The following is an 18,128-nucleotide window of genomic DNA, read 5'->3' on the forward strand; positions in this document are numbered from 1 at the left end:
TGCTATTGCAGGAGCCTATTCTGCACAGCTCAGGGGATGGGCTGCTAATGATATTGCAGGACCCTGTTCTGCACAGCTCAGGGGAGTGGCTGCTAGTGATATTGCAGGACCCTGTTCTGCACAGCTAAGGGGACGGGCTGTTAGTGATATTGCAGGACCCTGTTCTACACAGCTCAGGGAAGGGGCTGCTAGTGATATTGAGGAACCCTGTTCTGCACAGCTCAGGGGAGGGGCTGCTAGTGATATTGCAGGACCCTGTTCTGCACAGCTAAGGGGAAGGGCTGCTAGTGCTATTGCAGGAGCCTATTCTGCACAGCTCAGGGGATGGGCTGCTAATGATATTGCAGGACCCTGTTCTGCACAGCTCAGGGGAGTGGCTGCTAGTGATATTGCAGGACCCTGTTCTGCACAGCTCAGGGGAGGGGCTGCTAGTGATATTGCAGGACCCTGTTCTGCACAGCTAAGGGGAAGGGCTGCTAGTGCTATTGCAGGACCCTATTCTGCACAGCTCAGGGGAGGGGCTGCTAATGATATTGCAGGACCCTGTTCTGCACAGCTCAGGGGAGGGGTTGCTAGTGATATTGCAGGACCCTGTTCTGCACAACTAAGGGGAGGGGCTGCTAGTGATATTGCAGGACCCTGTTCCGCACAGCTAAGAGGAGGGGCTGCTAGTGATATTGCAGGACCCTGTTCTGCACAGCTCAGGGGAGGGGCTGCTAATTATATTGCAGGATCCTGCTCTGCACAACTAAGGGGAGGGGCTGCTAGTGATATTGCAGGACCCTGTTCCGCACAGCTAAGAGGAGGGGCTGCTAGTGATATTGCAGGATCCTGTTCCGCACAGCTAAGAGGAGGGGCTGCTAGTGATATTGCAGGATCCTGTTCTGCACATGTGCAGAATGGGTCTTATGCATGCACAGACCTCCAACAATTGGATTTGCACATAAACCATTGGCTTTGCATACAAATCTGAATCAGACCCAATGTACCCAATTCTCACAGACAGCAATAAAATATGTGGCACAGAAATGGTCACAAGAAAAGGGTGTCTACTTAATTTTCTGATCATTCGGTCAGGGCTGAGTTTTATATTGCTGTCAGTGGGGACACTATGCATGTGAGCATAGAGATCAATACCCATTCCTATTATTTTGCAATTGGTTGTCTCAACTGGATGTCATCTGGATCACTGATTGCAATATAATATTAAATAAATGTTGCAATGCTGACTGGTGCACTATGGAGATGTGATCTTTAGGGGCACTCTCTTAGTTGACCCACAGCGGTTTCTCTTTTGCTACTGCACATGTGCGAAAGTCTAGGAAACTCTTACTGCTCATGCACCTAGGTGTGTGATGGTGTAAGCACTTGCTAGGATTAGAGACGGCGTCTGTAAAACATGAGCGTTTCAGGGTGGAGACTGGGATGTGTCCTTAGGTGAATGCAAAAAGAGCAGGTGTCATGGGTGTGTTATGGGAGTGTCATGGGTGAGTTTCAGCATGCAGCTGTGTTCTCTTTCAAAGCACTTTTGGGGTTTGTTTGTTTGTTTGTTTGTTTGTTTGTTTGTTTGTTTTTTGGGGGGTATTGATGTATTGATGTTCTAAACTCAAACTACAAAACCACAGAAAAAGTGATTACACAAAAATATATATAGGGCTGATCAGTGGTGCAAGTAGAAAAAATGTCTTACGGGTACTGTGTGTGCGCGCCGAAGGCGCGCGTGCCAAAAAAATGGGTGTGGCCAAATGCCACATGGGGCATGGCCAATGAAAATAGGGGCGTGATACACGTATGGGGGGAGAGGCAGATACACATATGACCCCAATAGTGCCAGATACACGTTGCCCCACAGTGCCAGATATACATTGCCCCACAGTGCCAGATACACATTGCCTCACTGTGCCAGATACACAAATGCCCCCACAGTGCCAGATACACATTACCCCACAGTGCCAGATACACATTGCCCCACAGTGCCAGATACACAAATGCCCCCAGAGTGCCAGATATACATTGCCTCACAGTGCCAGATACACATTGCCCCACAGTGCCAGATACACAAATGCCCCCAGAGTGCCAGATATACATTGCCCCCCAGTGCCAGATACAGAAATGCTGGGGGCAGATACACATGTCTCCCCAGTGCCAGATATGCCAGATATGCCCCCAGTGCCAGATACACATGTCCCCGCAGTGCCAGATACACATGTCCCCGCAGTGCCAGATATGGCCACAGTGCCAGATACACATGTCCCCGCAGTGCCAGATTTCCCCCCAGTGCCAGATACACATGTCCCCCCATTGCCAGATATGCCCCCAGTGCCAGGTATACATGCCACCCCAGTGCCAGATACACATGTCCCCACATTGCCAGATATGCCCCCATTGGCAGATATCCCCCAGTACCAGATATGTCCCCAGTGCCAGGTGTACATGAAGCCCCCCCTTCCCACCGCTCCCCTGCTGCTCACCGTTGCTGCTGGCGCTGCTTTCCTGTGTGTGTGAGGGGAGGAGAGCGCAGCCTGCGCCTCTCCTTCCCCTCAGTGTCCGGCGGGTGCGGGCGGCTCAGTTCAATTCAGCGCCGATCCGTGAGCCAATCAAAGCTCGCGGTCCGGCAGCCTTGGCAGCCGATCCGCGAGCTCTGATTGGCTCACGGGCGGCGCTGAATTAAACAAAGACACTGAGGGGCAGGAGAGGCACAGGCTGCGCTCTCCTCCCCTCACATCAGCGGCGGTGCGGCGGGAGCAGCAGAGGGAGGGAGGGACGGGGAGCGGCGAGGAGTGGCGGCCCGTCGGTGTGGGTACGGTGTACCCACGGCTAAATTCTTAAGGGTACGCCGTACCCACCTGTAACCGCACATTTGCACCACTGGTGCTGAACTACATCACTATACGCTACACTAAATCACTACAGTACACTACACATTAACGTTAGGATCATCCCTCCAGATAACTTCCCAGCTCCTCTGTCCTATGCAGCTCTAAAAAAGGGTAGAATGAGGGCGCAGGCAGGGTTGAGTGGAAGGAGGAGAGCAAATTAGAATTGCCGGTGACAGGGTGGAGGGGAAGGAACAGAAGGAATCAGGTTAGGGGATGAAAGGGCAGGCCTGGTCCTGCAGATGCAGTCACCAGCTTTTCTCCAGCCGGACTGTACTGTTCCTGCCCATGTCAGCCTTACACTGTACCTCCCCCAGCTGTCCTGCCACCTACCACTGGCATCTAACACGGCATGATCCCCGCAAACAGCTTCCTCCACACTCACAGTCCTCTGGTTCCCGGCTTTCCCCAGTAATCCCATCTTTGAAACTTAGCCGTTTCTGTATGTGCATCTGCACAGTCCCAGTTTTGTGCAGTCTGTGCTCGCCTAAAACTACATGTACCCTAATGCATTGCTATCAACAGTATCTAGTACTCGCTGGTGACAGAATAATCAAGCTGGCTGGACCGGGATATAGTCGGCATGCCGGCATTCGTTATTCCGGCAGTCAGAAAGCCGACCGCCAGGATCCCGAGCGTAAATATGCCGGGGAGGGTTAGGCTGCGGGAGGGGAGGGTTAGGGTTATGCTGCGGGAGGAGAGGGTTAGGGTTAGGCTGTGGGAAGGGAGGGTTAGGCTGCGGGAAGAGAGGGTTAGGGTTAGGCTGCGGGAAGGGAGGGTTAGGCTTAGGCTGCGGGAAGGGAGGGTTAGGCTTAGGCTGCGGGAGGGGAGGGTTAGGGTTAGGCTGCGGGAGGGGAGGTTTAGGGTAAGGCTGCGGGAGGGGAGGGTTAGGATTAGGCTTTGGGGACGGTTAGGGTTAGGCTGCGGGAGGGGAGGGTTAGGCTGCAAGGGGGGAGGTTAGGGTTATCCGCGGGAGGAGAGGGTTAGGGTTAGGCTGTGGGAGGGGAGGGTTGGGATTAGGCTTTGGGGAGGGTTAGGCTGCAGATGGGGAGGTAAGGGTTATCTGCGGGAGGGGAGGGTTAGGCTGTGGGAGGGGAGGGTTAGGATTAGGCTTTGGGGAGGGTTAGGCTGCGGGAGGGGAGGTTTAGGATTAGGCTTTGGGGAGGGTTAGGGTTAGGCTGCTGGAGGGGAGGTTTAGGGTTATCTGCGGGAGGGGAGGTTAGGGTTATCTGCGGGAGGGAAGGTTAGGGTTATCTGCGGGAGGGGAGAATTAGGGAATTAGGGTTCCATACCTGTTGAGCATCTGTCAGGATTAAAAAACATCGTGATTCCGGGGTCAGTATTTAGACTTCCGGCATCTTCAGTGACTCCCGACCCCAACCCAGCTGGACCAGATGTAGTCCTATCTGCATGCTACATATTATTACTCTCTGCCACTGCTAGCTCGTAATATGGTAATACAGTAATATGGCATACAGTGTCAAGTGGGGGGTGACAGATAACCACAGGGCTACACAGCCATCAATCTATTAGTACTGTATATGCACGCAAAACTGGAGGTTTGAATTAAAGGACTGTGGTGAATACAGAACCATTACATTTGCGAGAGCAGCATCTTCTCTCCCATTCTGTGCCTCCGGGTCCGCTCCGTCACCTCCTGAGTCCGCACGCCAGTATGTGGAGCTCTCCCCTGCTGTCTCTTTCCGATTACAGTGTGGTGTAGGCTAGTGAGGGATGCGGGCGCCAGTGACACTGAGCGGGAATACCTTGCTCTTGATTCAGTGGTCACTGGTGTGCGGCCCGCCTCCTGGGGGCTGGGTTGTGACCGGCCACCCCAGTCCTTCACTCAGCTTGCTCCCGTCCCTGCTGTGTGAGCCTGTCAGCTAGCTCCGGAACGCTACCGTCTCATCCCGTGCCCGGAGGTGACTTCCGCCAGCCACACACAGCAGGCTGGATGATCCGGGTACTACGCGGAGCAGAGCGTGAGGGGAGGGAGATCTCATTCTCCATGGTCTCCTCCCCTTCCTCTGCAGTTTACTGAATGAATCTGGCTTACAGCCAGGACAGCGCTGCACTGATTGCAGCGCAGTGAGCGGCAGGCCCGGCGGCGTGGGTACGGCGTACCCACGGCTAAATTCTTAAGGGTACGCCGTACCCACGCGTACCCGCCCACTTGCACCACTGGGGCTGATGCAGGGTTGGTAGTAACATGTGCCTACAACATCACTCAGAATAAACATGTGCGGGAAGGTGGCCTAATTTTGAACACATGCCAAGCTGTATGGGTCCTCAGTGTTCGCAAATACGCGCTATAGCGCGTATTTTACCCTGATCTGTGGTCCGGGGACTCACTTTTCTAAACTGTGTGGGTCCCCGGGGACGCGCTCCGCTGAAGCTGGTCATCTTGTTTAAGTCCTCTTGTGGCGGCGCCGGCCGCGCCCCCCCCCCCCCCTTCCCCCCGGACAGAGAGTGAGGACGGCTTCTCTCCTCCCCCCCCCCCCCCCCCCCGATCACCTGCTGCAGCTTGAAGGGAGCTAGAAAGAGAATGAGGTCGCCCCCCCCTTCCCGCCGATCACCCGCTGGAGCTTCAAGGGAGCCGGACAGACAGTGAGGACGACTCCCCCCCCCCCCCCCCCCCCCCTTCCTGCCGATCACCCGCTGCAGCTTCACGGGAGCCGGACAGAGCAAGGACGGCTCTGCGGCGCACTACACACTGTGCTGCGGGGAAGTTGAACGCCGGTGACCGCGGACTGTGCGTGCGGTGCGGAAGGGTGAGCTGGACTTGCAGTGGCGGCTGGGGGGCTGTTCATATCGGTGGGATGGTGGAGATGGGGGCTGCAGGTGTTAAAGGCAACATTTTTGTGGTATGGAGTGGGGGTGAGACGAGAGGGTGACAGTGCTGCTGGTCTCTGCAGCATACAGGACCCTTGATACAACCACTGGATTCGAGTCATGCTGCCTGTAATTTATGTGCTGACTGATCAACTTCAGTGACACTCACTGTTCTGGCTGCCTTTCTTGGTTACTGCTGGTTGCTGTTGGTTACTGCTGGTTGCCGCTGGTTACTGTAAAGGCAGCCAGCACAGTGAGTGTCACTGAAGTTGATCAGTCAGCACATAAATTACAGGCAGGATGACTCAAATCCATTGGTTGTACCAAGTGTCCGAAGTCATCGGTCAGGATGTTGGCATTTAGTATACCGACACCAGCATCCCGATCGCAGCAAAGCCGACAAGAGTGACGAGTGCAGAGGGTACCCTAACCTCCCACCACTAACCCTCCGTTTCCCGCAGCCTAAACCTAACCCACCCCCTTAGTGCCTAACACTTATACCCCCCCCCTTTGCAGCCTAACCCCAACCCTCCCCAAGCACCATATCCTAACCCCCCCCCCCTTCCCACCCGCACGCTAAAACAGTGGCGGCAGTGCATACTTCCCTTCAGGATCCTGACTGTCAGGATATCGTTGCCGGGATCCTGATCTCCTCGGGATGCCAGCGTTGGTATTGTGGCGGCTGTCAGGATTCCGGCATCGGTATTACGCTGCAGGGATCCCGACAGCCAGGATCCTGAATGCATACTTCCGATATGATAACAGCCCAGCAGCATTGTCACCCTCCCTCCCCCACAACACACTTGTAGTGTCTAAATCCAGTCTGGGGCTCCTATTATAGCGGCACCATAAACCCATTACATATAGAAAATTTATTTAATAATGTTGTCCTGTTTTTTAATCATATAATTGTTAAGTGCTCTACCTGGCGCAATGTGCATAACGTGGTCTGCCTGGCGCAATGTGCATAACGTGCTCTGCCTGGCGCAATGTGAATAACGTGCTCTGCCTGGCGCGATGTGTATAACGTGCTCTACCTGGCGCAATGTGAATAACGTGCTCTGCCTGGCGCAATGTGAATAACGTGCTCTGCCTGGCGCAATGTGAATAACGTGCTCTGCCTGGCGCAATGTGCATAATGTGCTCTGCCTGGCGCAATGTGCATAACGTGCTTTGCCTGGCGCAATGTGTAGAACGTGCCCTACCTGGCGCAATATGTATAACGTGCTCTACCTGGTGCAATGTGTGGCGCAATGTGTATAACGTGCTCTACCTGGTGCAGTGTGTATAACGTGCTCTACCTGGTGCAACGTGTGGCGCAATGTGTATAACGTGCTCTGCCTGGCGCAATGTGTATAACGTGCTCTCCTTGGCTCAGTGTGTATAGGAGGTTCTACCTGGTGCAATGTGTATAAGCAGCACTACTGTGTGGAATAATGTGAATTGGTACTATTATGTGACCACGCCCCTTCCCCACGAAGCTACACCCTAAAAAATTCCAGCGCGACTTCGGCGCGCACTGTCGCAGTTTTCAGTGTCGGTGCGGGAGAACCAATTCTCTTACTGCCACAAGGTCACCAAAATGTCTAATTACATCTAAAGTGCGGGGTGTCCTGTATGCTACACAGCCCAGCAGCATCGTTACCCCATCCTCCCCCTTGCACCCCTTTTGTAGTGTCCAAATCAAGTTTGTGTTCTTATATTTGAATCATTAATAAGACTAATTAAAACCTTCATTCCGATGGGACCCAGAAAAGGACAGGTAGGACCCCAATTTTTAAAAGTGAGGGGTCCCTGGGACCCACTTTTTTTTGGTCTCAGCGCGATCACTGGCTCAGGTGGCAAATGCATCTGGTTTACTACAGGTTATCGTGAATATGTATTGCCACCTGCCCTACACTAGATGCAAAAGGTACATCTAACAGATGACTACATTCTAGTCTGCACAGGTCGCATTGGACTAGAGCGGGTAAGACTCTCAGAGAACCGAACAGTACCGAACTTCACCATTCGAGTCCGGTTCTGAGCTAGGCTCGGGTTTTCCCGCCTGACTCGGAAACCCAAATGAGGCAAAAGTCATCATCCCGCTGTCGGATTCTCGCAGGATTTGGATTCCATATAAGGAGCCGCACGTCCCCGCCATTTTCACTCCGGCATTGAGAGTGTACAGAGAGGACATGTCTCCGTTCTATCAGTGTCCGTGGCTTGTGCTGAATCTGTCCAGTCACAGTGGTTGTGCCCTCTGCTGCCATATGTCCAGTGCTGTCCAGTGTTGCTGTGTTGTGCTGCATCAGACCTGTGGTAGTGTCCTGGCCATCAGTCATTCCAGTGACCAGACAGTCACAGTGGGATACGCTGCTGCTATATGTCCACTGCTGCTGTATAATAATAATAATAATAATAATAACAACAACACAAGTCCCTCACAGTGTTGCAGTGTTGTGCTGCATCAGACCTGTGGTAGTGTCCTGGGCATCAGTCAGTCCAGTGGCCAGTCACATTGGTGGTATCCTCTGCTGCCATATGTCCAGTGCTGCTGTATAATAAGTCCCTTACAGTGTTACTGTGTTGTCCTACATCAGACCAGTGGTAGAGTCCTGACCATCAGTCATTCCAGTGACCAGGCAGTCACACTGGTATACGCTGCTGCTGTATGTCCATTGCTGCCATATAATAATAATAACAACAACAACAAGTCCCACACAGTGTTGCTGTGTTGTGCTGCATCAGACCAGTGGTAGTGTCCTGACCATCAGCCATCAGTCATTCCTGTGCCGCATATTGCTATATAACTTCAGAAACATAATGGAGAACAAAAATTTGGAGGATAAAATAGGGAAAGATCAAGAACCACTTCCTCCTAGTGCTGAAGCTGCTGCCACTAGCCATGACATAGATGGTGAAATGCCATCAGCGTTGTCTGCCAAGGCCGATGCCCAATGTGATAATAGAGAGCATGTAAAATACAAAAAGCCAAAGTTCAGTAAAAAGACCCAAAAAAAGAAATGTAAATGGTTTGAGGAGAAACGTAAACTTGCCAATATGCCATTTACGACACGGAGTGGCAAGGAGTGGCTTAGGCCCTGGCCTATGTTCATGACTAGTGGATCAGCTTCACATGATGATGGAAGCCCTCATAACTGAGACCTTGACACTTATTTTGGTGTTAGACATGCACCCGGTATCCGCCATTAGGGCAGTGGGATTTAGATAATTGATGGAAGTATTGTGTCCCCGGTACCAAATCCCATCTAGATTCCACTTCACAAGGCAGGCAATAGCGAGAATTTGCCATATAATTCCAGTGATTTGGACGTATAATTGTTAATTACAGTGATCTTGCCAATTAATTCCAGTGATTTGGACGTATAATTCCAGTGATTTTGCCAATTAGTTCCAGTGATTTGGACGTATAATTATTAATTACAGTGATCTTGCCAATTAATTCCAGTGATTTGGACATATAATTCCAGTGATTTTGCCAATTAATTCCAGTGATTTGGACGTATAATTATTAATTACAGTGATTTTGCCAATTAATTACAGTGATTTGGACATATAATTATTAATTACAGTGATCTTGCCAATTAATTCCAATGATTTGGACGTATAATTACAGTGATCTTGCCAATTAATTCCAGTGATTTGGACGTATAATTACAGTGATTTTACCAATTAATTTCAGTGATTTGGACGTATAATTACAGTGATTTGGACGTATAATTCCAGTTGGAATTGTTTGTGTCGCTTGGATAAGTCATACAGCTCCCTCATTGCACCTCTTCGACATCTTTGCATGAGGTGCTGTTTGTGGCCTAGTTTTTGAAAAGTGCCATCCTGTGTGACACTGCTGTATGAGTCCAGGGGTACTGCTGTATTAGTCCTGAGTTACTGCCGTATAAGTCCACCAATTGCAGAATTTAAAAAAAATGACTGGAGCGTTCTGGAGATGCTGTCAGTGGACTGAACAATTGCGGCCAACTCTCGACATTCAGCCACTGCATGACACTACTAGATGGGTCAGGTGGTTGTGTCGCTTAGCTTAGTCATACAGCAACCTCGGTGCACCTTTTTTTCATCTTTGCATCATGTGCTGTTTGGGGCCTTTTTTTGATATCTGCCCTCCTGTCTGCCACTGCAGTGCCACTCCTAGATGGGCCAATTGTTTGTGTCGTTTGGCTTAGTCATACAACTACCTCATTGCAATTATTTTTCTTCTTTGCATGATGTGCTGTTTGGGGCCTTTTTTTAATCTCTGCCCTCCTGTCTGCCACTGCAGTGCCACGCCTAGATGGGCCAATTGTTTGTGTCGCTTGGCTTAGTCATACAGCTACCTCATTGCAATTATTTTTCTTCTTTGCATCATGTGCTGTTAGGGTACTTTTTTTTATACCTGCCCTCCTGTCTGCCAGTGCAGTGCCACGCCTAGATGGGGCAATTGTTTGTGTCGCTTGGCTTAGTCATACAACTACCTCATTGCAATTATTTTTCTTCTTTGCATGATGTGCTGTTTGGGGCCTTTTTTTAATATCTGCCCTCCTGTCTGCAACTGCAGTACCACGCCTAGATGGGCCAATTGTTTGTGTCGCTTGGCTTAGTCATACAGCTACCTCATTGCAATTCTTTTTCTTCTTTGTATGATGTGCTGTTTGGGGCCTTTTTTTTATATCTGCCCTCCTGTCTGCCACTGCAGTGCCACGCCTAGATGGGCCAATTGTTTGTGTCGCTTGGCTTAGTCATACAGCTACCTCATTGCAATTCTTTTTCTTCTTTGTATGATGTGCTGTTTGGGGCCTTTTTTTGATATCTGCTCTCCTGTCTGCCAGTGCAGTGCCACGCCTAGATGGGGCAATTGTTTGTGTCGCTTGGCTTAGTCATACAACTACCTCATTGCAATTCTTTTTCTTCTTTGCATGATGTGCTGTTTGGGGCCTTATTTTGATATCTGCCCTCCTGTCTGACACTGTAGTGCCACACCTAGATGGGCCAGGTGTTTGTGTTGTCCACTTGTGTCCCTTAGCTTAGTCATCCAGCAACCTCGGTGCAACCTTTTGGCCTAAAAACAATATTGTGAGGTGTGAGGTGTTCAGAATAGACTGGAAATGAGTGAAAATGATTGTTATTGAGGTTAATAATATAGTAGTAGCAAAATGACCCCAAAATGCTGTGATTTTAGCTGTTTTTATGGGGGGGGGGGGGGGGTTCAAAAATCATCCAGATCCAAAACCAAAACACAAAAGGGTGGGCAAAACCAAGCCAAAACCAAAACACGAAAGTGGAATTACGTAGAACCAAAACCAAAACATAAAACATGAAAAGTGCCAGCCGCACATCTCTAATTTGGACGAACACCTACTCACTGAAATTTGCCTATGTATAAATAGCCTGTCACACCCCCATTCTGCCTCTCCTGTCAAAAACCTAGATACCATCAAAATGTGTTTGACTGTTTTCTTGTATTTGCAAGGGCTCATTTTCTGATCACGAGCACAGTGAAGTCACACAATATATTCTGGCCAAATGGGTGTATGCACAACTCTACTGACATCTGCCCCATTGTCTATAATTTCCTCCTCACATCTTTGCCTCTCATTGCTTAACCAAGGGAGCAGAATGGTGTGATAAACACCATGTCCCCTTGTGGCAGCTGGATCCTCTCTGGGAGGGTCTGCTCTCTCTGAAGGTTGGGAGATACTGTATCTCCCTAATTTGGGTGAGTGGGCAATGATAACATAGAGATCACTGCCAGAGAGCATGGATTGGGCTACTCAGACAGGTGTACTGTAGCTAGGAAGAATATCTGCCGTGACTGTGTGTAGGTGGACATAAAAAACACATGCTATTGTGAATGGGATGACTATTCTGCTTGTCTAGAGGGAGGACCAGAGGGAGACGATTAGTTGGTGGGACAGGGACAAATGGAACAAGTGGGAGCAGAAGTATCAGGTGGAGGTGCATTAGACACTAATATTTTGCTTTTATATATATATATATATATATATATATATATATATATATATATATATACATACACAATTCATAGGCAACCATTTTGTGAAATGGAAACAATATGTGAGGCCACTAAAATTGGAGATTTTCTGCAAACGAATACAGTGAGGTGCGGTGAGGTAAATGGCTGGGGAGGCACTGGCTAGTATTAGAGCCAGATTTATACACACACATATATGAACCAGAGGGTTCATATGGGCATTATACAAAGATGCAGCAGTATATATACTGTAGATGTAGCCATGCTCATCTATGCCGCGATGCGTATGCACGGGCATACACATTGTGGCATAGTGCAAATGCATCTGGCTGCAACTGGTTGCAGCTGGCATTCGCTCCATAAACTTTAATGGGTGTGCGTGTGTACGCGCCTACATAGTCGTGGGTACACTTGCCGTGCCTTTGCATCGCAGCAACGATGAGCATGGCTACATCTGTACTGCTGGAAATTTGGTGAGTTTTTTTTTATCAGAGATGTGCAGTCAGGGGTGGCAGGGGTGTCAGAGCCTCACATGTCATAGTCCAGTATACTCCAGAGTGTTGACTATAAAAATTATTAGAATAATACAAAGATGATATCATATCGTCTTTGTATTTTTCTTATAATTTTTAAAATGAAAACACTGGAGTATAGTGGAGTATGACAGGAGAGGCTCTGCCTCACCTGACCACGTCACTGAACAAATATGCTCTTGAGTCGCTGTTACTTATGACTTAGGGGTCTATTTACTAAGCCTTGGATGCAGATAAAGTGGATGGAGATAAAATATCAGCCAATCAGCTCCTAACTGTAATTTTTCAAACACAGCCTGTGGCATGGCAGTTAGGAGCCGATTGGCTGGTACTTTATCTCCGTCGACTTTATCTCCATTTAAGGCATAGTAAATAGACCCCTTAGTCAGAAGAGAGTGATATGAATCTTTAAAACTAACCTGTGTGAAATGCTTCAGTTGACAGACCCCATTTTGCTGTACATATACACTGTTGTTCTGGTCTGTACATACTGTAAATCACTTCTACCGTATAAATTTACCTTCACTACAGTTAGAATTCCTTCATTTGTCACGGGATCTGTTACAATTTTGTAGTTTTCGTCATCATCGCCATGTACAATAGAGTACACTGCCCTCCATGCAGATGTAAACTTGGTATCCCCATCTGTTACACCGAATCGCAAAATAGTTACATTCTCATCACGCTCAGGTATACTGGTCTGAAGCTGTAGAGTAGAAAACAAATTAGAGGCCTGTAAATGTTTTTGAAGTGTACTGATGTTTGCGCAGGGGTGAGTCAGCCATTTTGTGAGCCAACAGTTCATGAAACTGCAGCCTGTAAGATAACTATGAATCTGTGACAAAAATTAAGTATGTTACAACTTAAAAAAAATCTTATGAGGGTGCTTTACAATATAATATATTAAGAACAGTTGCCAGTTAATAAAAAAATAGTTTCACCATTTACAGATATGTCCTCTTACAGCTTTGCTTTGTGCGCTATTAGCCGCGGTACACATAACGTGTGAGTGCCATGTGACTCAATAGCGACGAGTGTCTTTTTTGCAATTTTTCTGTGAAAATGTATCTTAGACGCAATACAACACAATGGACAGACGAGCAGCTTCTGCTGATTAACATGATATGCAGTGTGCCTATATTCTGTGTGTGACTGCAACTGTATTTGCATACAAAATGCTATGCTTCAGTGTTTTCCTGGAAAACACTGTAACGCGGCATTTCGGATGCAGATATAGCCGCAATTACATACACAATATAGGCATGCTGCATATCATTGTAATCAGCAGAACTGTTTGTGTGTCCTATTGGATTACATCGCGTCTAAGATGCATTTTTGCTGGAAAAAAAACGCAAAAAAGACGCTTGGTGCTACCGAGTCCTGCCATGTCATGGCGCGATTTGAAGGGATGTTTAGCGTGACTGCACAAGGATGTAAGAGGACACATCTGTATAACCAAAACACTGTACAGTCTAAATACTATCATTGTTTAATTTCTAACACTGAATTACTGATTTGTATATTTCTATAATAGTATCACATAAGTGTTCAAGGGGTCTATTCATGAAGCAGTGAAAACTGTGGAGAAGTGAGCCTGTGGAGGAGTTGCCAATGGCAACCAATCAGCTGCTCTGTACAATTGTATAGTATGCAAATTGTAATTGTTACTTCAATGCTGATTAGTTGCCATGGGCAACTTCTCCACAGGCTCACTTCTCCACACTTTTTTCATTGCTTCATGAATAGACCCCCAAGTGTCAGATATGTGTACAGAACATTAAACTTTTATTGAATTACTTTTCTGCTGGGCACACAGGGCCTCATGCAGAGTTGTGCCCCAAAACACAGACACACATTGCACACTCTAAAAAAAAATCCCTGCCACTGTGACAATCTGCATAGTATCCAGCAGTAGGTTGTCCCCTGTTATTGCATTTTAGGGGAGATCTTTCAAAGCTCAGAGAGGAATTAAGTGGAGAGATGTAAAGTAACAACCAATCAGCTCCTGTAATTTTTCAAACAATGGGGTCTATTTACTAATTTAATAAGCCTTGGAAAGTGATAAACTAGAGAGAGATAAAGTACCAGCCAATCAGCTCCTAAGTGCCATGTTATAGGCTGTGTTTGAAAAATGGCAGTTAGGATCTGGTTGGTTGATATCTGGTACGTTATCTCTCTCTCTACTTTATCTCTCTCCAAGACTTAGTACATACATAGAACCCATAGCCTGTAAAAATAAGATTTTAAACCTGCCGGTAAACCTTTTTCTCCTAGTCCGTAGAGGATGCTGGGGACTCCGTAAGGACCATGGGGTATAGACGGGCTCTGCAGGAGACATGGGCACTATAAAGAACTTTTAGTATGGGTGTGCACTGTCTCCTCCCTCTATGCCCCTCCTCCAGACCTCAGTTAGAGAACTGTGCCCAGAGGAGATGGACAATACGAGGAAAGGATTTTGTTAATCTAAGGGCAAGATTCATACCAGCCCACACCAATCATACCATATAACTTGGAATACACGTAACCAGTTAACAGTAAGAACAGTATCAGCCAAAGACTGATCTTAACTGTAACATAACCCTTATGTAAGCAACAACTATATACAAGCCTTGCAGAAATATGTCCGCACTGGGACGGGCGCCCAGCATCCTCTACGGACTAGGAGTAAAAGATTTACAGGTAGGTTTAAAATCTTATTTTCTCTTTCGTTCTAGAGGATGCTGGGGACTCAGTAAGGACAATGGGGTTTATACCAAAGCTCCAAACTGGGCGGGAGAGTGCGGATGACTCTGCAGCACCGATTGAGCAAACGCGAGGTCCTCATCAGCCAGGGTATCAAACTTGTAGAATTTAGCAAAAGTGTTTGAACCCGACCAAGTAGCTGCTCGGCATAACTGCAAAGCCGAGACGCCTTGGGCAGCCGCCCAAGAAGAGCCCACCTTCCTAGTGGAATGGGCCTTTACCGAATTTGGTAACGGCAATCCAGCCGTAGAATAAGACAGCTGAATTGTGTTACAGATCCAGCGAGCAATAGTCTGCTTCGAAGCAGGCGCGCCAATCTTGTTGGCTGCATACAGGACAAACAAAGCCTCTGTTTTCCTAATCCTAGCCGTCCTGGCTACATAAATCTTTAATGCCCTGACTACATCCAGGGACTTGGAGTCCTCCAAGTCACTTGTAGCTACAGGCACCACAATAGGTTGGTTCATATGAAATGAAGACACCACCTTAGGCAAAAACTGAGGACGAGTCCTCAATTCCGCTCTATCCACATGAAAAATCAAGTAGGGGCTCTTGTGAGACAAGGCTGCCAATTCTGACACACGCCTTGCCGAAGCCAAGGCTAATAACATGACCACCTTCCAGGTGAGAAATTTCAATTAAACCATTTGAAGGGGTTCAAACCAGTGTGATTTAAGGAACTGTAACACCATGTTCAGGTCTCATGGTGCCACTGGGGGCACAAAAGGAGGCTGGATGTGCAGCACTCCCTTCACAAAAGTTTGGACTTCAGGGAGAGAAGCCAATTCCTTCTGAAAGAATACAGATAGGGCCGAAATCTGTACCTTAATGGAGCCTAACTTCAGGCCCATATCCACTCCTGTCTGTAGGAAGTGGAGAAAACGGCCCAGATGGAAATCTTCTGTAGAAGCATTCTTGGTTTCACACTAAGAGACATACTTCCTCCAGATACGGTGATAATGTTTCACCGTCACCTCCTTCCTAGCCTTTATTAGAGTAGGTATGACCTCCTCCGGAATACCTTTCCCAGCTAGGATCCGGCGTTCAACCGCCATGCCGTCAAACGTAACCGCGGTAAGATTTGGAACACGCAGGGCCCCTGCTGCAACAGGTCCTCCCTGAGAGGAAGAGGCCAAGGATCTTCTGTGAGCATGACCTGAAGATCTGAGTACCAGGCCCTTCGAGGCCAATCTGGAACAATGAGTATTGTCTATACTCTTTTTTGTCTTATGATCCTCAAAACCTTTGCGATGAGAGGAAGAGGAGGAAACACATAGACCGACTGAAACACCCATGGTGTTACCAGGGCGTTTACTGCTATTGCCTGAGGGTCCCGGGACCTGGCACAATACCTCTGAAGCTTCTTGTTGAGGCGTGACGCCATCATGTCTATTTGAGGAATTCCCAAGAGACCCGTTATCTCTGCAAAGACTTCTTGATGAAGTCCCCACTCTCCTGGATGGAGATCGTGTCTGCTGAGGAAGTCCGCTTCCCAGTTGTCCACTCCCGGAATGAAGACAGCTGATAGAGCGCTTACGTGGTTTTCCGCCCAGCAAAGAATCCTGGTGGCTTCCGCCATCGCGACTCTGCTCCTTGTCCCGCCTTGGCGGTTCACATGAGCCACGGCTGTGACATTGATTGAATCAGAACCGGTAGGTCGCGAAGAATACTCTCCGCTTGTCGAAGGCCGTTGTATATGGCCCTTAATTCCAGCACGTTATGTGCAGACAAGACTCCTGGCTTGACCATAGTCCCTAAAAAAATGTCTTCCTTGTGTGACTGCTCCCCATCCTCGGAGGCTCACGTCCGTGGTTACCAGAACCCATTCCTGAATCCCGAACCTGCGACCCTCTAGAAGGTGAGCACTTTGCAGCCACCATAGGAGAGACACCCTGGCCCTGGGGGACAGAGTTATTTTCTGATGTATTAGTAGATGGGACCCGGACCACTTGTCCAGAAGGTCCCACTGAAACGTCCTCGCATGAAACCTGCCGAAGGGAATGGCCTCGTAGGAGGCCACCATTTTTCCCAGAACGCGAATGCATTGATGAATTGACACTCTTTTTGGCTTTAGCAGGTCTCTGACCATGTTCTGGAGGTCCTGGGCTTTTTCCAACGGGAGAAAAACCTTCTTTCGTTCCGTGTCCGGTATCATGCCTAGGAACGATAGTCGAGTTGTTGGAACCAATTGCGACTTTGGGAGATTGAGAATCCAACCATGCTGTTGGAGCACTCTCAGGGAGAGCGACACGTTCTTCAACAATTGATCTCTTGATCTCGCCTTTATCAGGAGATTGTCCAAGTATGGGATAATTGTGACTCCCTGCCTGCGCAGGATCACCATCATTTCCGCCATTACCTTGGTGAAAATCCTCGGGGCCGTGGAAAGCCCAAACGCCAACGTCTGAAACTGGTAATGACAATCCTGTACAGCGAATCTCAGGTACTCCTGATGAGAGGGATATATGGGGACATGAAGGTAAGCATCCTTTATGTCTAGCGACAACATAAAATCCCCCCCTTCCAGGCTGGATATTACAGCTCGGAGCGATTCCATCTTGAATTTGAATCTTTTCAATTACTGGTTTAGGGATTTTAGATTTAAAATGGGTCTGACCGAACCATCCGGCTTCGGGACCACAAACAGGGTCGAATAAAATCCTTTTCCCTGTTGGACCAGGGGAACCCTGACAATCACTTGCTGTTGACACAGCGTTTGAATTGCAGTTAACACTACTTCCCTCTCTGGGGAAGAAGCTGGTAAGGCCGACTTGAAAAACCGGCGCGGGGGCACCTCCTCGAATTCCAGCTTGTAGCCCTGGGAAACAATATCCATCGCCCAAGGATCCACGTCTGACTGAACCCAGACTTGACTGAAGAGTCGAAGGCGCGCCCCCAACGGTGCGGACTCCCGTAGGGGAGCCCAGCGTCATGCGGTGGACTTAGTAGAAGCCGGGGAGGACTTCTGCTCCTGGGAACTAGCCGAAGCAGGCGTTCTCTTTCCTCTGCCCTTACCTCTGGCAAGGAAAGAGGAGCCCCGACCTCTTCTGGACATATGCGACCGAAAGGACTGCATCTGATACTGTGGAGTTTTCTTTTGCTGTTGGGGAACAAAAGGTAAAAAGGTAGATTTACCTGCTGTAGCTGTGGAAATCA

The 18,128-nt window shown here is 48.5% G+C and overlaps 1 protein-coding gene across 1 annotated transcript in view; it reads right to left on the bottom strand.

The window, feature by feature from the left end:
- The window catches only part of LOC135057250 (cadherin-like protein 26), a 173,698-nt gene that overhangs the window by 85,203 nt on the left and 70,367 nt on the right, over window positions 1-18,128 (bottom strand). Inside the window, exon 8 of the mRNA XM_063963142.1 lies at window positions 12,751-12,936. Within this exon, the coding sequence (XP_063819212.1) occupies window positions 12,751-12,936 (186 nt within the window). The remainder of the gene's footprint in view (window positions 1-12,750; window positions 12,937-18,128) is intronic.

This window comes from Pseudophryne corroboree, chromosome 3, assembly GCF_028390025.1.
Source record: "Pseudophryne corroboree isolate aPseCor3 chromosome 3, aPseCor3.hap2, whole genome shotgun sequence".
NCBI classification, from domain to species: domain Eukaryota; kingdom Metazoa; phylum Chordata; class Amphibia; order Anura; family Myobatrachidae; genus Pseudophryne; species Pseudophryne corroboree.